This window comes from Scleropages formosus, chromosome 3 (genome assembly GCF_900964775.1).
Source record: "Scleropages formosus chromosome 3, fSclFor1.1, whole genome shotgun sequence".
In the NCBI taxonomy this organism is placed as follows: domain Eukaryota; kingdom Metazoa; phylum Chordata; class Actinopteri; order Osteoglossiformes; family Osteoglossidae; genus Scleropages; species Scleropages formosus.
In genome coordinates, this window is record NC_041808.1 from 12,853,677 (window position 1) to 12,873,860 (window position 20,184).

The following is a 20,184-nucleotide window of genomic DNA, read 5'->3' on the forward strand; positions in this document are numbered from 1 at the left end:
TATTCATTCAGCACACACTTTTTCTCCAGAACTGACTACAAGTCACAGTAAGCAAAAGTGCATTTTGCCAGCAGCGAAGCATAGACTGAGAGGCGATTCTCCAAGTACAGTCAGTTAGTCCAATACCACCTTTTAACCAGCATACTTTACACAAGTATCTGCATATACAATTGACAAAGTACCATTTATTCAGTTCAGAACAATGACAATGACACTCCAGTGCGCTGTGTAGAGTGTGTGGAAAACAACAAAATAAGTTTAAAATAATTTTCTTAAGCAGTGATTTACTGGTGGGGGGTGCAGTGGCGCAGTGGGTTGGACCACAGTCCTGCTTTCCGGTGGGTCTGGGGTTCGAGTCCCGCTTGGGGTGCCTTGCGATGGACTGGCGTCCCGTCCTGGGTATGTCCCCTCCCCCTCCGGCCTTACGCCCTGTGTCACCGGGTAGGCTCCGGTTCCCCGCCACCCCGTATGGGACAAGCGGTTCTGAAAATGTGTGTGTGTGTGATTTACTGGTCATTTAATTGATTATTTCCAATTTTTTTAAGCTTTGCAAATCTCAGTACTTGGATATGAACGAGAGACTGTCCCGATACGCGTGGTTCCCATGCACTGCGCAGCCGCACAGTTACAACCACCCTGACCAGGAGCAAGCCATCTGGCTCAAGGTGAGTTTCCATCCTCTGTTCAGCGATGGAAGTTAAAAATATTGCATCCTACTGCGCTCAACAGCTGCCACTGCGATGAATGGCTGTGTTAACAGGGAGTATTTTTTAGCCAGTAGGTTATATGCTCAAATCTCAAGGGGCACAACAAATGTCTGTGCTGTAAAATTTCCAGTTGTAAAATTGGACTTGATTTTGTTGCGGCCTCCAGCATAAGAAATAACCTAATACTTTCCACACACCGGTGGCTGCTGTAGAAATGTATTTGTATCTGGGAAGGAACGGTGGCGGATTTAGATACTTGTTCATATGTCTGAAAAGGACCAGTGTCTCGTGCGCAAGGAGAAGCAAGCTTCTCGTGCGGGAAGGAGGAGGATATCGCCGAATCAGCGATAAACTGTCGTTCAATGGACAAGTGCAGCGATGCTGTGCTACTTTCTCTATTTGCACTGAATCAAGTTACGCGAAGTACCGGTGTAAAGCAACCAGCTCTTTGCAGGTAGGGTTTGCTCGCCCTGGCGTTGCTGCTTCCGTGATCATCTACCTTGCGTCGGACGGCACCTGGCCGGGAGAGCAGTGCAGGAAGACGGTGGCCATCCAGCTCAGTGACACCAGCGGCAAAAACCATTCCATTGGTAGGAAATGAAAGGAATCAGAATGCTGCTTTATTCACATACAACATACCGAATCTCTCCCAGTTCAATTATTATATTAGACTGACATATGCATATATTTCATTGAAATGCATTTCGATTTGCTCAGACCACAGACTGTTGGTACACTTTTTGATTGTAGGTTTCATATAGTTAGGTTTACCAGGAAAATATTAGAGACGAGATGGCTATGGTTAATTCATTTTTGCTTGCCATGGCATGGAGGACTGAGAACCTCTTTTGGTGTTTTCTAGGGGACTTTGAGCTCTCGTGTCACCACAACCCCCTGGTGGTCAATGTCACTCATAACCTGAGCCTGCCCTTCTTCCTCACCACGGCTGTTCTACTCAACTTCTCCTCCCCCCTAGTGGCAGTGACGGGAGTCGCCCTGCGCACATCCTGCCGCTTCAGTGCCTTTGCCCTGACCGGGTGCGCTGAGGGTGGGGTCTCCTTGGACTTCCACATGCTGTCATTCGGTGTGGACACACACACACACACACACACACACAGGCGTGTAGACGTACTCCACCATGCCATCCTCCAGCTACCCAGTCAGTGATCCAATATCCATATTCTTTCCATTCTGGTGCACTGCGTATGAAACAGAAGATGTCTCTGTATATTATAAAACTGGAGACTTTGAGATTGCCATCCACACAAAGAATCACAAATATGGGAGGCAGGAAATTAACTATAAGCGGTAGGTTGCTCTTAGAGTCCTCCTGGTTCCTATTGTACTGCTGTTGATCAAGATACTCGCCCAGAACGTAGTGAAATGTCAAATAAGTGAAATACTCTTCCAGCATTATATTTGGTACTAAATATTGAGTCGTTTTGGATAAAAGCATCATTTAAGAGGCAAGTTATTTTGAAAATTATTCAGACCTGTGACTGTAATTGCTCATAATCAGTAATATGCATGAAATGAGTAACAAAATAGTAAGAAAATAATCTATCTGAAATAATTATTTTACCTTATTTTTGGTGCTTTTTAACTGGTGCAAACTGATGGCGGCTGCCAAATGCTTCCTTGTTTAGTATCGTTTAATTGTTTAAATGTTTTCAAACTCCAGTACATTCCGTGCTTTCCCCCGGTTTCAGTGCCTGTGTTTGGGGTCGGAGGGACACTCAGCTTTGCAGTCGCCCAGTTTGTGTACCAGCTCACTGCAAGGACGCTTGAGCATCAACACAATTATGGGCTGATTTCCTCTCTCAGTTTTTATCGGCCCCTGGCCGCAACCCCAGACCAGTCCAAACTGGAGCCGCCCGCTAGGATACTGGGCTGTTTGCTCATGGGGAACCGCCTTAAGTGAAGGAAGTGCTGGGGAGACCCTTTTTTTCCTAACATTTTGATTTTATAAACTGTAATTCAACCTAACCTGTTGCCAAATACCATTGAGCCCTTTGAAGTGTGCTAATTATTTGTGCGTTGCCCACTGAACCTGGAAGCAATTAAAGTTCTTCGGAATGGCTAAGAGAGCAAATGTATTTGTGGCCACGTTCGTTTCTTGAGTCACGCGGCGTCCTTTCCAAGTCTACTCTTGAAATGTTTCAGGTGGCGGGGGGGGGGGGGGGGGGGGGGGGGCTGTGGGTTCTCTTGACTGGTTCGAGGTGGTGCGGTGGTGACGAATAAACGAGCACTAATGCAAGCGCGTGTGTGTGTTTGTGGGTGTGTGTGTGTGTGTGTGCGTGTATGCGTGCGCGCGTGTGTAGGTGTGTGCACCAGCCCTGCAGCTCAGAGCCCTGCAACCCCCTGCAGCTGGACCAGGCCTCAGTCACCTGCCGCCCTGGGACGGAGGCCCTTCGCTGCACGGTGCTGTGTCACCAGGGTCACACGCTCCGTGCGCATAGCGGAGGGCGCCTTCCGCCGAACCAGGTGCGCGCGCAGCGAAACTGCATTTCAACGTGACTGGACTGATTTCTCTTTTTGATAATATTATCGTTGAATATAGGAAGATAAAACCGCTGCCGTAAATCTGGGATTGTATTGCGCGGCCGTAGCCGCTGTTCAGTGTGTCCGTTCAGAAAGCCCGAAATCAGTGACTATGTTGACATTAACGTGTTTATTCAAGTATGCATGAAAAACATGCAGATGCACATGTACTCATACTGCATTTATCTCATTTGTGTTCTTCCCGTCATACATTTTGTCATCTTGTCATTGGTGTTCCGTTTTCTCTGTTGTTCACCCAGATGCGAAGGTCCTGACCCTGGTGTTTTCAATTTCTCCCTTTCCCTCCAGAAAGAGACCGAGGTGGAGTGCATGCGTGGCGTGTGGGACCGCGTGGTGAGCTGCCAGCCCGTGGACTGTGGCCTCCCTGACCAGTCCCACGTGTACTTCGCCTCCTTCTCCTGCCCCGAGGGCACTACCTTTGGGAAGAGGTGCTCTTTCTCCTGTAATCCCCCATCCATGCTGCAAGGTGGGTCAACCGCATGAGTGGTCCACTCAGAAGTTTCTTTCCCTCTGTTTTACTAGAGTAATGCTCATGACAGCCTTGGGTGTATGAATTTAACTGCAGCTGTTTAATCTCTATGGCTATTATGCCAGCTGGATTTTTAATTCTTATCTGTTCCATTAAGCATTCCATTTCAAAAATTATAATTGAACTCAGCAATAACAGGACTATAACAGAGTCCCCAGAGCGCTGTTGTTGACCAAAGATGAGGGTATTCTTACTCTTAATTTGTATGTTTTTATCTGTATGGGAGGATGGGGGGCGTATGGTGTGTGGTGGATTTGGCCGGTCTAGGGTTCGAGCCCTGCTTGGGATGCCTTGCAGTGGACTGGCATCTCATCCTGGGTGTGTCCCCTCTCCCCTTAGCCTTGCGCCCTGCGTTGCTGAGTAGACTCTGGCTTGCCGCGACCCTGCTTGGGACAAGCAGCTGTAGATGTTGGTTGTCCGTATTGGATCGTATTTCAAATAATATCCAGTATGTTAAGCCATTCATCTGTTTGTGAATTTATTTATTTTTTTGGTTCAAGACCAATCGTATGGAAAAGTAGGGGGGAAGAGAGATGTCACCGAGGTTGTTGGCTATCAAGTGGGGTTTTCACCATGACTTCAGCTGTGCTGGCAGGGTGCCATCCCACTTCTGGTAGGGGATCTTGGTCAGAGGGTCCCGATCTGTGTCCGCGGCAGCGATTCCTGGCAGAGCACCAGCTGATGGAGGCCCAGAGAAGTTCTTGCCACATAAATAGGAAACCAGTGGGGAGGCTGTAGGAGGTTTGCTGACACGGGAGAGAGGAAATGACAGGGGTGTAGAGAACAAGGGAGTGTTTCTTCTCCCCCAGCGTTAGGGCCCGGTGGCAGTTTGGGCTCCGGATGTGGGCCTTTCACACCAGTGACCAGAGAGCTCTATGAAGTTCTACTTAAAGGAAGTTTGTCACACCCCAGTGCTCTCAGAGTTGTTTGTAAGGAAGAATGTATTCCTAGTGTGGGGAGACCGACCATAGCACAGCCTTCCTCTGCCTCCGTTGCCTTTGTTGTTTGCATCACTGGACCCCTAGAGGCCCACTACACGGTGTCTCGCCTACACTATCCAGCCGTGAAGTTCTATGAGCTTTTTAGCTGATGAATACAGTCACGCTCCATGTTGCCATTTGCCCAGAGAACATCCACTGGCACCGTCTTCCGCTTTGCCTTTTAGCCTGATCTACTACTATGCGTTTCAGTTTTCAGTTATCCCTTTTCACCCACAGCAGCTTCTCCCGCACTCTTTTGTTCATTTTCCTCGGGGTGATGTCACTTCTCCCCAGGCTCTTTATTATATGCTGAAAATTTCTGCAACTGTTTTAACTGAAGTTGTGGCCAAACGGCCAGTGCCAATTACACCTTGTCCAGAGTGAAGTGATGCTGATTCATAATAGCCTTCCCTTGCACGACAAGTGATCGTATTACACATGGGTCAGCTGGAGGCGTTTTTGGTTAGACTGAACGGTTGCACGTTCAAATCCCACCTCCACCTGTATGACCCTTGAGCAAGATACTTACCCTAAATTGCTGCAGAAAAATTTATCTGTTTTATAAATGGGTAAATAATTGTAGGAAGCAACATTCGAAGTCCTTTTTGGAGGAAAGTGTTACCTAAATGAATAGATGTCATTACATGAACTCACATATGATTTGTGCATTAAAATCTGCATACAGATCTATTAAGTCACATTTATGGGAAATACCTTATGAGCTTATCTTATTTCACATTAAACAAGGCAAGCAGTCCTACTCCCCATACGTGTAGCGTGACTTATCATACACATCTCAGCTGTCTTGTAGCTGTGTTCAAAATGCATTATCTAATATAATAATGAACCCTAACGCAGAAAGTGCTGTAATATGTGCAGGAAGCAAAAAGGCAAAGGAAGGCTGTGCCTTTCAGTTTAACACTTGCTTTACTGTTGAAAGTGGTTATAAATTTTATGAGTGATTACAGTAAATAAAGGAACTGCTTACTCACGTTATATTTGAATATTGTGGAATTGGTTTTGAATTAGAATTTGAATTTGAGTTTCTCCACATTTTAAAAGACAAGGGAAGAATTTTGCATGTTTTGTGAAAAAAATGTTCGCACTGTCTGGCTTGGGAAGGACATCATTTATTTTTCTCATTTCTGTGAATAGTAATTAAGAGTTTAATGATAATTCACCTTGTATGCAGATTTTTAGATTGAATTATACTTTTTATAGAGTGTAGTCTGCACTCAGTTTGTGGGGTATCCTGGTTACACATACAGACATAATCGCTGTTGAAAGGAAGTTTTGTTTAACTACAATGACTATGCATAGTGCGTACTGGGGTTTCATTTTTTTCTCGTATGGTATATGAATTTAGTTCCCTCTCATCCTTTCCAGATTCTCTCCAGCTGCTGCTTATCTGAACAACAGGTGGTGGAAAAAACTGTAACGTACATCAAAGTGTGCTGCGTCGTGTTGATCCGTATACCGCAAAACAGCAAATGTGCTTCTAGCTACAAGATAAATAAGACTATTTTAACTATTACACAATGAACTGCTGGATGAGACAGACCCACAAACACCTAGATGTAGCAGAACTGTTTCAAGGCTCTGGCCCTGCAGATCTCTGGTTCATCGAAGCTGCTGAAATGCAGACCAGCCCAAGGTTGTGTTGTCTGAGAAGGTTCTCTGGAGCGTTTCAGGGTTCTTGGACATCTTGTGTCCAAGGAGATCTTGGCTGGGCTTTTTTCCCAGTCCCCTGTAGCAGGACTCCCCCAGGACCCAAGGCGTCTTAGTTGTATTTTTGCGTTTTTCTCTGCTGAAGTGGTTCCCTTTCTGATCTCATGAAGTAATGAAATTATTAGGATACAGGAAACATGCCCGTTGTGATTCTATCAGCTATTACGTCAGTTCTTCTACTTACCCTCTCCCCCGCTTGTGAAACATATTTGTGCTGCAAGTTTACCTATGCTTTAAGTTTTATTTTTAAAGGAATCTGTCATTTTCAGTTTGTGGAAACATGTAACAAATAATAATATATAATTAAGAAACAAAAAAGAGCTGCATGGTGGCATGGTAGGTAAACTAAAATCATAGCCTAATTTAACAGTTTGAGTACATGTCAGGTCAGTTCTGCTCACAGACATGTATACTCCGAATATATAGCGTGCAAAACCCCCATGCCATGAGTGAGATTCATTATATTTTATTGACCATTAATATCTGTGCACAACCTTTAAAATATGCATGATTAGACATCTTAATCGGTTCCATACTTCCAATAAAGTACGTCGACACCTCAAGCAATATTGTAAGCTGAGGGAAATTATTGAACAACATAACTTATTACTTAGTTAAAACTATACGGGGGTGCAGTGGCGCAGCGGGTTTGGCCAGGGCCAGCTTTCTGGTAGGTCTGGGGTTCAAGTCTTGCTTGGGGTGCCTTGTGATGGACTGGCATCCCATCCTGGGTGTGCCCCCTCCAGCCCTGTGCCCTGTGTTGCCGGGCTAGGCTCTGGTTCACCGCAACCTCAGGGCAAGCGGTTTCAGTCAGTGTGTGTGTAAAAATATGTGCTACGTTGTACTATGTGCTTAATAAATGAGCAGTTCTGTGGGAGATGTTTGATACCGATGGTTCCAGGCACTGCTAGAATTACTACGTATGCTTTTTTAATTAAAATACTTTTTGTACTGCAAAGTATTTGAATTCTATACTTTGCTCAGCTGATACTATAATATCAGCCTTTTTTTTTAAAAAAAAAGATACATCATTTTCAAAATACTTTTGCTTCTAAGCACCTCGCTATTTTTATTTGAACCCTTCTGAATCCGAGTCATATTTATTTAAATTTTCACTTTTGTTACTCATGTAAGACTGTTTTTTCTTTGAAGCGTCTGTGTACAGCTCATCTTCATGGAACAAATTTTACAGTGGATCATTGTGTTGTAGGTATCAGCGAGTGGTTGGAGTGTTTAGAAGATGGCCTGTGGTCCTCTCCCGAAGCGTACTGTAAGATAGAATGCTCGGAACCCCCCAAGGTCCCCAATGCCAAACTCCTCGTACCCCAGTGTGAAGGGAGGCAGCACAACGTGGGAACATTGTGCCGCTACAAATGTAAACCTGGCTATTACGTAACCGGCAGCCCCAACACAAAACCAAGAATGTGAGTATGGCTCCACCATAGCATCTTCCCACCTTAACAAATAAACCATCGTCAGTTTTTTTGTAACCAGCTGGGATCTCCTCAGGCTGATGAGGTTAAAATCGAAGCAGAAAGGTTTTAGAGACCTGCCGCCAGCTTTTTGGCTGATTATTGAGTCAGTCTCAGGTACGTTAAAAGGTTTTCGATTATGACACATCATCATCTTATCCTCAGACAAACCCTTGAAAGTTTCCCTCATTATGCAATTAATTCATATGTTTTTAATAGTAGGCCTGCAGTTTAACGAGTGATCCTCAGTGATCATGGCTGCCAGACTCTGACACAAAATAATTAGATTTTTCAGTGTCTGAGTTCATCTAGATAAGTAGGAAAGCGAGTTAGTGACTTAATGCTTCCTCTCTGGCTCCCCAGTACACTGGACAGTCGACAGGGGCCTGCAGCTGGTTAGGAGTTCATTTCGCCGACTTTCAAAACATGCAGGCGTATCTAAAACACCAAAATGAGCCATTAAGGCCATGGATGGTAGCCAGCAGGTCTAATTAAGACTTTCTGAAGATTTAAAAATAAAAATAATTCATTAATACCTTTCATATGTTTACACTCAGATGTGTTTTCTTGACGTAATACAATCCTGCTACACAAGTGTTAAAAAATCCCAGAGAATTAACGGATGCTGTTTCTACTTAAAATACTGTAATGCTAATTCTCTACGTTGAGATTTGTCAGAAAATACAAGTACCTTGCAAGTGCTGCAGTATTTCACTCTGCATGGATTTTTGCGGAGCTGGAGCTCTCAAAAAACACACAACAGGCTGTACCACAAATAGACTGTGGAAAAAAATAAGAAAAAAAAAAAAAACTATTTGGGAATTACACAGCAATTTTGCAATTTTTCATAAAAGCTGAGCGCTGTTGTAAACTACAGACTGTTCAGCAGTACAGGTGATTTGCCCTTGAAGTGAATTACTACATTCACACTACATTGTTAAGATTTATCATTTCGTTAAAAATTCTCATATTATTGCTGAAATCGCTATAATTTTTACTCATTTACTCATTTAGCAGCCTATTTTCTCCCAAGTGATGTTCAGTGGAGCTTATATACAAAAGTGCATTCAAAAGGGAACAAAACGCTGTAAATATAAATGCAGAATGTCAAAGGGCAGCTTGTTTATTTCATTTTACTAGTACCCATCACTCGAGTAGCTGTGATGTGGATATAGACGCTATAGATGTGACATTAAAATATTAAATACAAATGTAATCATAACAAGTGGTGTGAAAAAAAAATTCTGTAGCTGCCAGGAGACTGGAGGAGAAATTAATGTAAAAAACATGGGTTTTGGGAGTCTTCTTGAATGCTGAGAGGGATTCAGCAGTTCTGAGGGAGGGGAGGGCGTCATTCTGACACACTGTGGCCGAAACCATAAACAAAAAGTCATTGGTTTTGGGAACCCTTTGAGTGGGATAAGTAAGCAACTAAAGAAGATGTGTATGGGATGAGCATGTGCTGTAGATATAAAAAAGTGCCAGTAAATTCTTAGTAGTGTCAGCTATTATGGCCTGTAAGCTCTGTGTTGTCCCCTGTTACTCCTGCACTCTCCTCCAGGAGGTTCCTAAAGCTGGAGTGCCTGGCGGAGGGCCAGTGGGAGCACGGCAACTGTGAACCCATCTCCTGCCCGTCGCCACCTTCCGTCTTTGAGGGCATGTACAGCTGCACCAAGGGCCTGGAATTCGGCAGCATCTGCAAACTGACCTGCCCAGACCCCTCCGAGTCGGTGAGAAGAGCTACTGATGATTCTTGTCTTCTGAGGGTCATATTAAGTCAAACTGTCAAGCTATGAACATCATAAAATACATACATTTAATAAAATTACACTGTCAACTTGCTAAAATATTGTGAAAACCCCTGGTTACTAACAAGGTATCAACCGGAAAAACAACCACAGCCTATACATTGATCAGCCACAACGTTAAAGCCACTGAGAGGTAAAGTGAATAACACTGATTATCTTGTTACAGTGGCACCTGTCAAGGGGTGGGATTTATTAGGCAGCAAGTGAACATTCAGTTCTTGAATTTGACGTGTTGGAAGCAGGAAAAATGGGCAAGCGTCAGGATTGGAGCGACTTTGACAAGGGCCAAATTGTGCTGGCTAGACGACTGGGTCAGAGCATCTCCAAAACTGCAGGTCTTGTGGGGTGTTCCTGGTATGCAGTGGTTAGTTCCAACGAAAAGTTCTCCAAGGGAGGACAACCGGTGAACTGGCAATAGGGTCATGGGTGCCCAAGGCTCACTGATGTGCACGGGGAGCGAAGGCTAACTCGTCTTGTCCGATCCCACAGAAGAGCTACTGTAGCACAAATTGCTGAAAACCTTAATGCTGGCCATGATAGAAAGGTGTCAGAACACACAGTGCATCACAGCTTGTTGCGTATGGGACTGCATAACCGCAGACCAGCCAGAGTGCCCGTGCTGACCCCTGTCCACCGCCGAAGGCCACTGCAATGGGCACGTAAGCATCAGAACTGGGCCATGGAGCAACAGAAGAAGGTGGTCTGGTCTGATAAATCACATTTTCTTTTAGCTCGTGTGGACGGTTGGGCGTATCATTTACCTGGGGAAGAGATGGCAGCAGGATGCATTATGAAAGGAAGGCAAGTCGGCGGAGGCAGTGTGATGCTCGGGGCAATGTTCTGCTGGGAAACCTTGGGTCCTGGCATTCATGTGGATGTTACTTCGACACATACCACCAGGCCCCACCTCGCAACTTTCAGGCCTTAAAGGCTGGGACCTTACAGGACCTGGGTGGCACGGTGGCACAGTGAGTAGCACTGTTGTCTCACATGGGTTCAATCCCTGCTCAGCCTGTGTGGAGTTTCCATGTTCTCCCTGTGTCTTGGTGGGTTTCCTCCCACGGTCCAAAGACATGCTGTTCAGGTTCCCCCACAGTGTGTGAGTGACAGAGAGAGAGAGTGTGCTCCACTGATGTATGGATGAGCGACCCAGTGTAAGTAGTGTATCTAGCAGTATAAGTCACTTTGGTGAATAAGGTGTGTGAGCTGGTAACACTACATAGTATCCATTGTAAGTTGCTTTTGAGAAAAGTGTCTGCTAAATAACTAAATGTTAAGAATCTGCTGCTAACGTCTTGGTGCCAGATACCACAGGACACCTTCAGAGGTCTTGTGGAGTCCGTACCTCGACGGGTCGGAGCCGTTTTGGCGGCACGACGGAGCTACACAATATTAAGCAGGTGGTTTTAATGTTGTGGCTGATTGATGTATATCAGTACAAATCGTTTGCCAGTATAACAGCTGAACCCCAACTCAAGGGATAGTTACTTGTCAAGCAAAGTCAAGTTATTCATTGACTGAAGCCAAGAATATTGTTTATTAATGAACTATATTCCCCAGACATGTTTCAACCTGTTTGGCTGGTTAAAGAATATTTTTATTAAAAGCCATAATATTCTTTCAGTTATACTACATTAAAATGTATAAGAAAAAAAAATCATCAACACATCCACTATCACTGCTTCAAATCTAACAACTGCTGCTTCAAATGCTAAGAAGACAAAAAATGTATGGCTTTATGGCACTTCACAGAGTCTAGATCGTATACCTTATAAAATCACAATTATTACTTTATGATTTATTCTTTTAATGAATCATAATTTTACCACTGTTTATTTCTATGTTTTATACAGTTTTTTTTAATTTGTGTCCTTACTACTCATTCCAACAGTACACTGTCCGCTGCACGAAAGATGGCATGTGGACTGAGGAGCTGATCATGTGTAGTAGTGTACAAGGGTCCTGTGCGCCACCCCCTGACCTGAACTTGGTGGAGTACACCTGTGAAGATGGGTACAGTGTGGGTGAGTGCATAAAATATAAATGTAGACCATTTCTATGGAGGAAAGACATCTATAAGCGTTTTCAGATATGATGCCTTTTACAGGGGTAGTGCTGTCTCTACCCTAAAACTCCGGGATAAAGTGTTACCATGGTAGGAATCCTAATGCCAGCTTTATCCATGTATTTATTAATAAACACAATAGCTGTATTGTGACACCATGAATGTCATTAAGCTGTTACAGTTCGGGGTTTCAGAGTCACATCCGATGCCCCGTCCTCGCTGATTATAGTATTAACTAGCAGCTAGTGCTGGTACCTCGTAGATTCAGGGTTCTGGGTTCAAATCCAGCCGTAGCTCTGTCTTTGTGGAGTTTACACATTGGGTGTGTTTGTGTTTCCTCCCTTGTTCCAAAGATGTGGTTTAGTTGATTTGGTGATTTTGAACTAAAATGTATGGAATATTATTACATTGTTTTAACTTTTTAACAACCATTGTTCTTTTTTATTTAAAAAAAGAGGAAGGCCGAACATATACAGTGTGTTTTTGATGTAAGTGTAACACAACCCTCAAAACATTTAATATTGTTCTGGTGATCTTATTCATCGCAAATGTGCTTATTTAGTTTATGTGTAAATATTATGTTCGACTTGTCATTGAAAATTATGTAATTGTTATTATGTTATTCCAGTCTTAGGTTACAGTAATTATCATGCCAATACTGTAAATGAATCCAAAAGAGTTTTCAGTCTCCAAACTTCAACAATGTTTCACCAAAACTATTTTAACTGTTCTACTCAAACATAACACATTCCAAATCTGAAATGTACAGGGCTGCTTGTCTTTCATCACCGCAGCAAATTTGCACAGATATTACTAAAACAGCACGCTCATGTTACGTAGGGCTTCCCTGTAGCTTTTCACCACCAACGGCGGGACTGCCAGGTACAACAGAGCGCTGTGAGCACAGGTAGCAGGTGCTCGAAGCGTGCCCAGCCCCCGCTGCTAGGGCTACCGGACCTCAAATGACTGCTTTCAGACACGGCTGCTTTTTTGACATTTACGCATGAATATATTCAACACATGCAAATTTGGAGGAAAGATGGAAAGCCTACTATTTGACTTTCACCACAGGTGCAGTCTGCTACCCAACATGCATCGTGGCCTTGAGTGACCCGGTGGTGCTGCCCGGTGATGTCACTGCTGACACCCTGAAGCACTGGATGCTTCCAACTGAGGTTCAGGTAAGGTGTACGGTGCTTAAGGCTACCAAAAGCTGACATCAGAAATCCGTAGTATTCCTACCACCCATTCTGTTAATTTAAACATTCTTCACACATATTTTGATCTCCCCAAGTATGTGAAGTAAAATGCTTATTTCTTAAAGTTGTGGCGATAGCTTTACGTGAGATTAAAAGTGATAGTATTTTAATAAAGTATTCCCAGTTTCTGAGAACATGTAACCTTTTCATATATGTGTATGCTATGGTAGTCAGCTTCTCAAGATACTCCTAACTACTCTCTTTCTTATAATCCCTCAGAAAAGTTTTGTTTCTTCAATTTTCTTATTATTTTTGAAATTTTACAATTAATACAATGGGCTGTTCTTTAAAGATTTTAATAGCCAGCACTGCAGTGTTACCTGTGCTTCTCATATTTACTAATTGCCTCTGTACTCTACTTTCACCCAACTTTTGGCTGCGGTTCTGATTTTTTGAAAGACATTTTTGACGTCTCCAAGAGCTATCAGTGTTTTTTTTTTAGTCGCTTAATAACTTCAGTTTGAAATCCTGAGATATTTCAATATGCCATTTAACGTTATTGTTGACGGAGCGTGGCTTGGCCAATTGGACCCCCTCGAGATTGCTTACGTTGGAAACTTAATGTAAACACTTTTATTTCTGAACTTCCATTGGGTGGCCTTGCAATGATCCAGAAGCCTAGGGCTCTTCAAATCTAATAGCTTGGAACTGAATTTGATGCCTCGTGTCATGTGTCTGGCCACGCCGATGTCCGGTGAGAGATAATGTTTCCCTAAATCTACATAGAAGCTTGGATCCAAGTCCTCGTACCCGGCCAAGTTTATGGGCCTCCTGGGGGAGGCCGTTGTCCGTGGATGATTGACGAGGAGGGCATGTTGTAGATTTGACAAGGGAAAAACCTGTGGCTGCTACCCACACAGGAAAAAAAAAAAAGAAAAACAGTACTGCTGGAAGAGGCAAGCCTGTGGCCAGTTGCAGCAGCTCAGAGGCCAAATGTGATTTTCATTCCAGCAGCCAGGACCACATGTGGATCCTAAGAGCTGGAGAATGCATCGGCATGATAAATGTAACCTGTGGCCTTGATGAAGTTTGTTCAAAGATGCGCATATGTGAGGGTGATATTCGTATGCATCAGAACCTCATAATGGAAGAAATGTGTGGCACTACATGTCATCTCAGAAAATTGCAGAGGTGTTTCTTTGGTACATTAACAAGATTAACTGTGTCCTGGAAGAAAGCCCCCCCCCCCCCCCCCCCCGCAACCTTTTTTCCCCAACAACACTTTGTCAGCATCATATAAATTGTCAAGCATGTGTTTTATCTACATCGGGCAATTATGCATTTTCCTGCTCTGTATTTTTATTTAACTTTATTTCATGGTAGTAGACGGCACTGACGGCTATATTAGTTAATACATCAGCACATAAGGTCCCTGAAATCTCTGCCGATTTCCTGAAGCGTAAAATACCGAACTTGTGATACTCTCTCCAAACAGGATGCATTCTTCAAGTTTTGCAGCAATGCACTTGAAATGTCCTGCACTACAATGCTTCTTTCAGAATTAAGGAAAGTATTTGCTAAGTCTGTGCTATGCATGTGTGTGTGTGTGTGTGTGTGTGTGTGTGTGTGTGTGTGTGTTCCTGCAGGGCATCGTGTGTACTGGCAGGAAGACATGGCATCCTCATCCCAAACTTGTCCACTGCATCCAGTCCTGTGAGGTGAGCCTGGAAAAAATCCCAAGGAACAGGAATTGCACAAGAGGAGGGTTTCCCAAATGTATCTCATTTAGCATGCCTCATCCTTCTTCACGGACTGGACATGCATATTTACAGATAGATGAGTTCCAGTCCTACTGTCAGACCGGTCAACCTGTGCTCTTTCTGTGCTCTTGTTTGGGACAATACCAGCTGGGGGGTCTTCAGTGAAGATGTATCACATAACAACAGAGCTCTTGCTCGTTTTATTTTTTAACTGGTTCACGAGAATTAAATTAGAAAGTCGGTGAAAGCTACAGCATATGCCTTGGTCATCTGTAGGCGAGAAGATAATTTCAGTGGCTCTATTTATGTTTACTAGCAAATTTTTCAAAAGTCCAGTTTCACTCTTGTTTTCCTACTTTTTTCTTCACCTGATTTAATGCGTAGACCGGTCTCTCGTAAACACGTTTCTGAAATAATCAGACAAACTGACCAGCATTTCATGTTTAAGTCGGACAGTTCCAAGATCTCACAGCCACAGTGTCTTTCATATTTTTGTCAGAGAAAACTCTTGATGTATTTCTCTGAGTGGGGATTTGAAAAGGAGCAGGGCTGTAGGACCCTATGGTGCAGTGCTGAGTAAATATTATTGCTGGAGTCGGACGCTGCTGACCCCTTGGAGCTGAACCTTACAGGTGCGTCGCATTACTGCTGCCAGTGTTTTGGCCTCTTCAGTCCAGATGGGAATTCCAGTAGCTTTTCCCCCTGTAGACCCCAGGCAGCCCTGATTTACACTGTGCACATTACAAACTTGAAAAGAAAAGGACATCGCGGCATGCATGTAAATCAAAGCCCATCTTCAAACGGGCCTTGGTGCTAGAGAGAAGCAGGAACTGGACTGGAGCCCCAGTGATTGCTGCGCCAGGATTTTTGCAGAGGCAGAAAGCAGGTGTTTTACCATCATACCTCCCAGAAAAATGTTACACTATCTCCTCAATCTTGGACCATGTGACATTTGTATTGTATCAGACTTTTAGGATTGAGGCAGCATCTAAATTATTATTTTTTTTCTTTATTTTCTTGTTTATCTGCAAAACGGGAGTTAAAGGTACATTTTATCTGACAAATGTAAATCACTTTACTCATTTCTGCATACTTACTATTATAATATTGTATGTAACTCCTCTGCAATGGACTGGCATCCTGTCCAGGCTGTACCAGACCTCGTATCCTATGCTTCCAGGATAGGCTACTGACCATTTAGACCCTGTATTGGGCAAACAGTGGTTGATAATGAATGGGTGGACTGTGTGTGATTTCTGGGCCACCTTCCAGCCCTTTCCATCAGAATTATGTAATATCTGAGACTGGCATCAGTGGATTCACATCTTTTCTAGTTGACTGACAATGCATTTGTTATATTTTTTCCAGATAAAATGTATTAAATGTTTTATATTTTTGAAAGAGGGGGATGCGATGGTGCAGTGGGTTGACCCACAGTCCTGCTCTCCAGTGGGTCTGGGGTTCGAGTCCTGCTTGGGGTGCCTTGCGACGGACTGGCGGGACGTCCTGGGTGTGTCTCCTCCCCCTCCGGCCTTACGCCCTGTGTTACCGGGTAGGCTTCGGTTCCCCGCGACCCTGTATGAGACAAGCGTTTCTGAAAGTGTGTGTGTGTGTGTGTGTGTGTGTGTGTGTGTGTGTGTGTGTGTGTGTGTGTGTGTATTTTTGAAAGATTTTTTAAGGTGTCGCAGTTGAACAGCTCAGTGTTTGCTAAGGGTAAAAGCTGTTAAAAACCAAAGAGATTTTTATTTTCCAAATGCAGAGAATGAATTGCGCGTTTCCCATGTTGTCCTATGCTGTCTTTAGTATAGTACAGGAATACAAGCCTCCCTCCCATTATGGGGTAAATTTCTTCCATGAGATGTCCATGTAAGGCAAATTCCTCTTGTAAGAATACCAAATTAATTTTTTTACAGAAATAATGGTTCCTTGATAAAATGGAACCTCACGTTCACTAAAATAGCATTACAAATGGAATGTGGTATTTTTTTCACGACAGTGAAAACACCAATATCCAACAAATTTTTTGTAAGCACGTGTCCTGACCATAGTCGTGGGGGTCCGGAGCCTATGCCAGAATTATTCGGTGCAAGGCTGATGGAGGTACACCCTGAATGGGACACCTGTCCTTCACAGAGTAGCCCCACACACACACACACACACACACACACACACACACACACACACACATTCATAGCAATTTAGAGACACCAGTTCACCTGTATTGAATGTGTTTGGACTATGGGAAGAAACCAGAGCACCCTGTAGGAAACCCATGCAGAAACAGGGAGAACATGGAAGTCCACATAGGGACTGAACCCCCATTCTCACACCACCCAGGCGCTAATTTTTCATGATTTCATTAATTTCATGGTAATGCAGAGGTTAATACGTTAGATTTAGGCGGAAAATAACCATACTGACAGGTGAAGGACAGTAACCTTTTCTGAGTTTGAGAAATCAAAAAATGTCATTGTACTGAAAAATAAACAGGATGGGAAAAGGGTATCTATTTTTATAAGCCATTGTAGCTGTTTTTTTTTTTTTCTTTTTTGTTTTGTAGTACAAGGCCTTGTTGGATAGGATTGAGGGATTGCATACATCTTAATTTAGTCTTTATTGTCCTCTGTACACTCTTGGTTTGTGGAAATTTCAAACCTAGGAAAACCTTGAATAGACATTCTATAACATTAGATTTTGTATTTAATGCGCTTTTACTGTGAAAGACACACTTAACTAGCTTACCAGCCACTTAGTCAGCCCATCATAGCCAAAGATACTGAGGAATATTTAATGCAGAGTTTTTCTGTCTCTACGAGTTACATTAGTTCCCAAATGGGGAAAAAAAAAGAAGTCTTAGAAGCATACCTCATATTGCTCAATGACAACTGATATTTTTGTTTGTCTAGGTAGTGCCATTGTCTCAGAGCTCCTTGGCGCTGCATTCAAACATGGGTTTGAGTCCGGCGTACCGTGTGCACAGTTTGCCATTTTTGTGCGTCCATTACGTTGTTCTGTTGTGTGAATGGGTAGACAATTGTAAGTAGCTTATTGTTGCGTAACAGAAGTAAAATAACATAGTAAATTACCTTGGACAAAGGTCTCAGGGAAATACAAATGAATAATTTACTGTGATTATTAAAATGTCTAATGGTTTGCACACCTTGGAAAATTAACAGATTAATGTTGTTTAAGAACGTAGAAGATATTGCATTAAGTTCTCAAAACAAGCAGAAGTCCTATCCAGGGTGTACCTTGTGCCCCGCGATTCCAGGATAGGCTCTTGACCAACGCAAGCCTGAACGTGATGAGTGGTTCCTAATAGTGAGTCTGTGAGTGAGTGTGAAGATTAGCACAAGAGCAATGCTTACCAAAATGATTAAGAACACTAATTTGCAGTGTAAAGATTTTTAACCCTATTTTCAGTTTTGGGTGAGGTCCTGCTGTTCACTGAATTTTTTTCAGCTTAGTAAATATTTAAAACTGCTAGATGTGAAAGACAAGTGTCAACTCAACAACTTTAAATTTAAAAATATTTAATTCTATTATAATAATAGCAATAACAGCAATAAAATAGCATGATCCAGTACAGCAACATGTTATTCTTATGTGGTATTTTTACTAAGAGTTGAACCATTTTTGTATTGAAAATGAGGAAATCGTGGCTGTACAGCAACTGCTGTACACTTATAGCCATACTTTTTCCAAAGAATCCAAGTGATGTGGAATTTTTGCATAGTTCTTCAGCTATTCTGAATGTTGGAAAGTCCAAAAGAAATATTGTAAGTCAGCAATAAATAGGCCCTGCTCTCACCTCTATCTAATAAGTAGTTCCCAAAGGACACTCGTTCATCACAATAAAAACAACAAAAGGCACCTCTACAATTCCTTGCTCTTCTGGAAATGATCTTGTGTGGTTCTTATTTAGAAATAAAACATGCAAGTCAGCTTTGTTTTTAAGCCTAAACCTGTACGTGGTTTATGGAATTCTTTTCAAATAGATCCAAAGTACTAACTCCTTCGACTTTGGCACAGGTGCCTGTGTTGGAAAGCCAAAATAAAGGGGTGAACCTATCAGTATGTATAGGTAAATTGGATGGGAGGAACAATAGAAATTGTGTTCTTGATTAATATTTTAGGTGAGGTGAAGTAAAAGTAGTCTTTAAGCCAGACACTGGGAATAACCATAGAGAATAACATGTTTTATCCACTCATTCAATAAGAGCATCCCCTCAGATCGCAGAAGACACGTGTCAGTTATATGTTTAGCATTATTCCAAATAAATGTTAAATCAGCCCCAAATTACAGTTACTAATGCCATTTTTCCTTGTTTGTATTATATGTCAAGCTTCATTGCCAGAATGGTTAAGTTGAAGTATTTTAAAATTATGTCATCATATCTCTCAAGGCTGAGTGTACAGTGAAATAGTAATAAAAAAAGATAAAATATACACATATATAAATAAATAAATAAATGATGGCTTTATTTTTGAATTTAGTTTTTTTCCCCATCGCAAAGCGGTCTTGCGTGCATTGTCACAATTTGAAAGGCTTGTTATTCTGTATTCGACACACTAAGCTTAAACAGGCCTTCTGGTCAAAATATGCTCGTCTCCACGCAGATCAAAAACCCAAACTGTGCTTCATACTGTGTCCTTTGGTGTTTTGTACAGTTGAGAAAAAAAGATGAAGTGCCAAACTTGGAGAGTGATTTTCACCTGGCAACGAAAGGCTTCATTGTGGTTTCAACGTTGCCAGCAATGTCTCTGCAAGACTCAGTTCCCTGAAAAGAAAATCAAATAAGCAAAACTGACTTGGACATAAGCAGAATTGTTTTAAGTTTTCTTTCCAATTTCATTTGCCCAATTTGGGGCCAGTGGGGAGGGTCTGAATTTGAGTAATTTGTTTATAATCTTATTATGCCTTTGGCAAGTCAAACTTGCCTCTCAGAAAGAGCAAAACGCAAATTGTTTCAGGAAATGAGCTGATGGTCAGGTCATGGTGATAAACACGTGAAAAGCACATTTGACTTCGGATATAAAAATCATTATCCAAAAAAGATAGCACGGTCTGCCCGTGGTTATCTGTTTATTGTGAAATAAAAACGCTACTGGTATGTTTTTGAAATGTCCAGGGGGGTGACATCACAGCGGTACTAAGCCAGGGCTCTTGCATGAATGTTATATGAGTTTGGTCTCTATTATCAACATTACTACTCCTGAAAATAAAACATTAATCCCGACAGCAATTCATAAAGTTGATTTGTGCACCTGAAACCATCCAAGTGCCAGTGCTCAAAGTGGCCAATAAACCTTTTCATCATATCCGAGGATCTGCCTCCATCTGTTTCAGCATTTATTATTCATTGTAAAAGGT

At 42.6% G+C, this 20,184-nt stretch overlaps 1 protein-coding gene across 1 annotated transcript in view; it reads left to right on the forward strand.

Annotated features, from left to right (window-relative positions):
- pappa2 (pappalysin 2) overlaps window positions 1-20,184 on the forward strand; it is a 67,766-nt gene that overhangs the window by 35,456 nt on the left and 12,126 nt on the right. Inside the window, exons 12-21 of the mRNA XM_018753260.2 lie at window positions 546-665; window positions 1,162-1,297; window positions 1,570-1,744; window positions 3,029-3,191; window positions 3,558-3,735; window positions 7,717-7,930; window positions 9,540-9,708; window positions 11,678-11,810; window positions 12,923-13,032; window positions 14,697-14,768. Of these exons, the coding sequence (XP_018608776.1) occupies window positions 546-665; window positions 1,162-1,297; window positions 1,570-1,744; window positions 3,029-3,191; window positions 3,558-3,735; window positions 7,717-7,930; window positions 9,540-9,708; window positions 11,678-11,810; window positions 12,923-13,032; window positions 14,697-14,768 (1,470 nt within the window). The remainder of the gene's footprint in view (window positions 1-545; window positions 666-1,161; window positions 1,298-1,569; window positions 1,745-3,028; window positions 3,192-3,557; window positions 3,736-7,716; window positions 7,931-9,539; window positions 9,709-11,677; window positions 11,811-12,922; window positions 13,033-14,696; window positions 14,769-20,184) is intronic.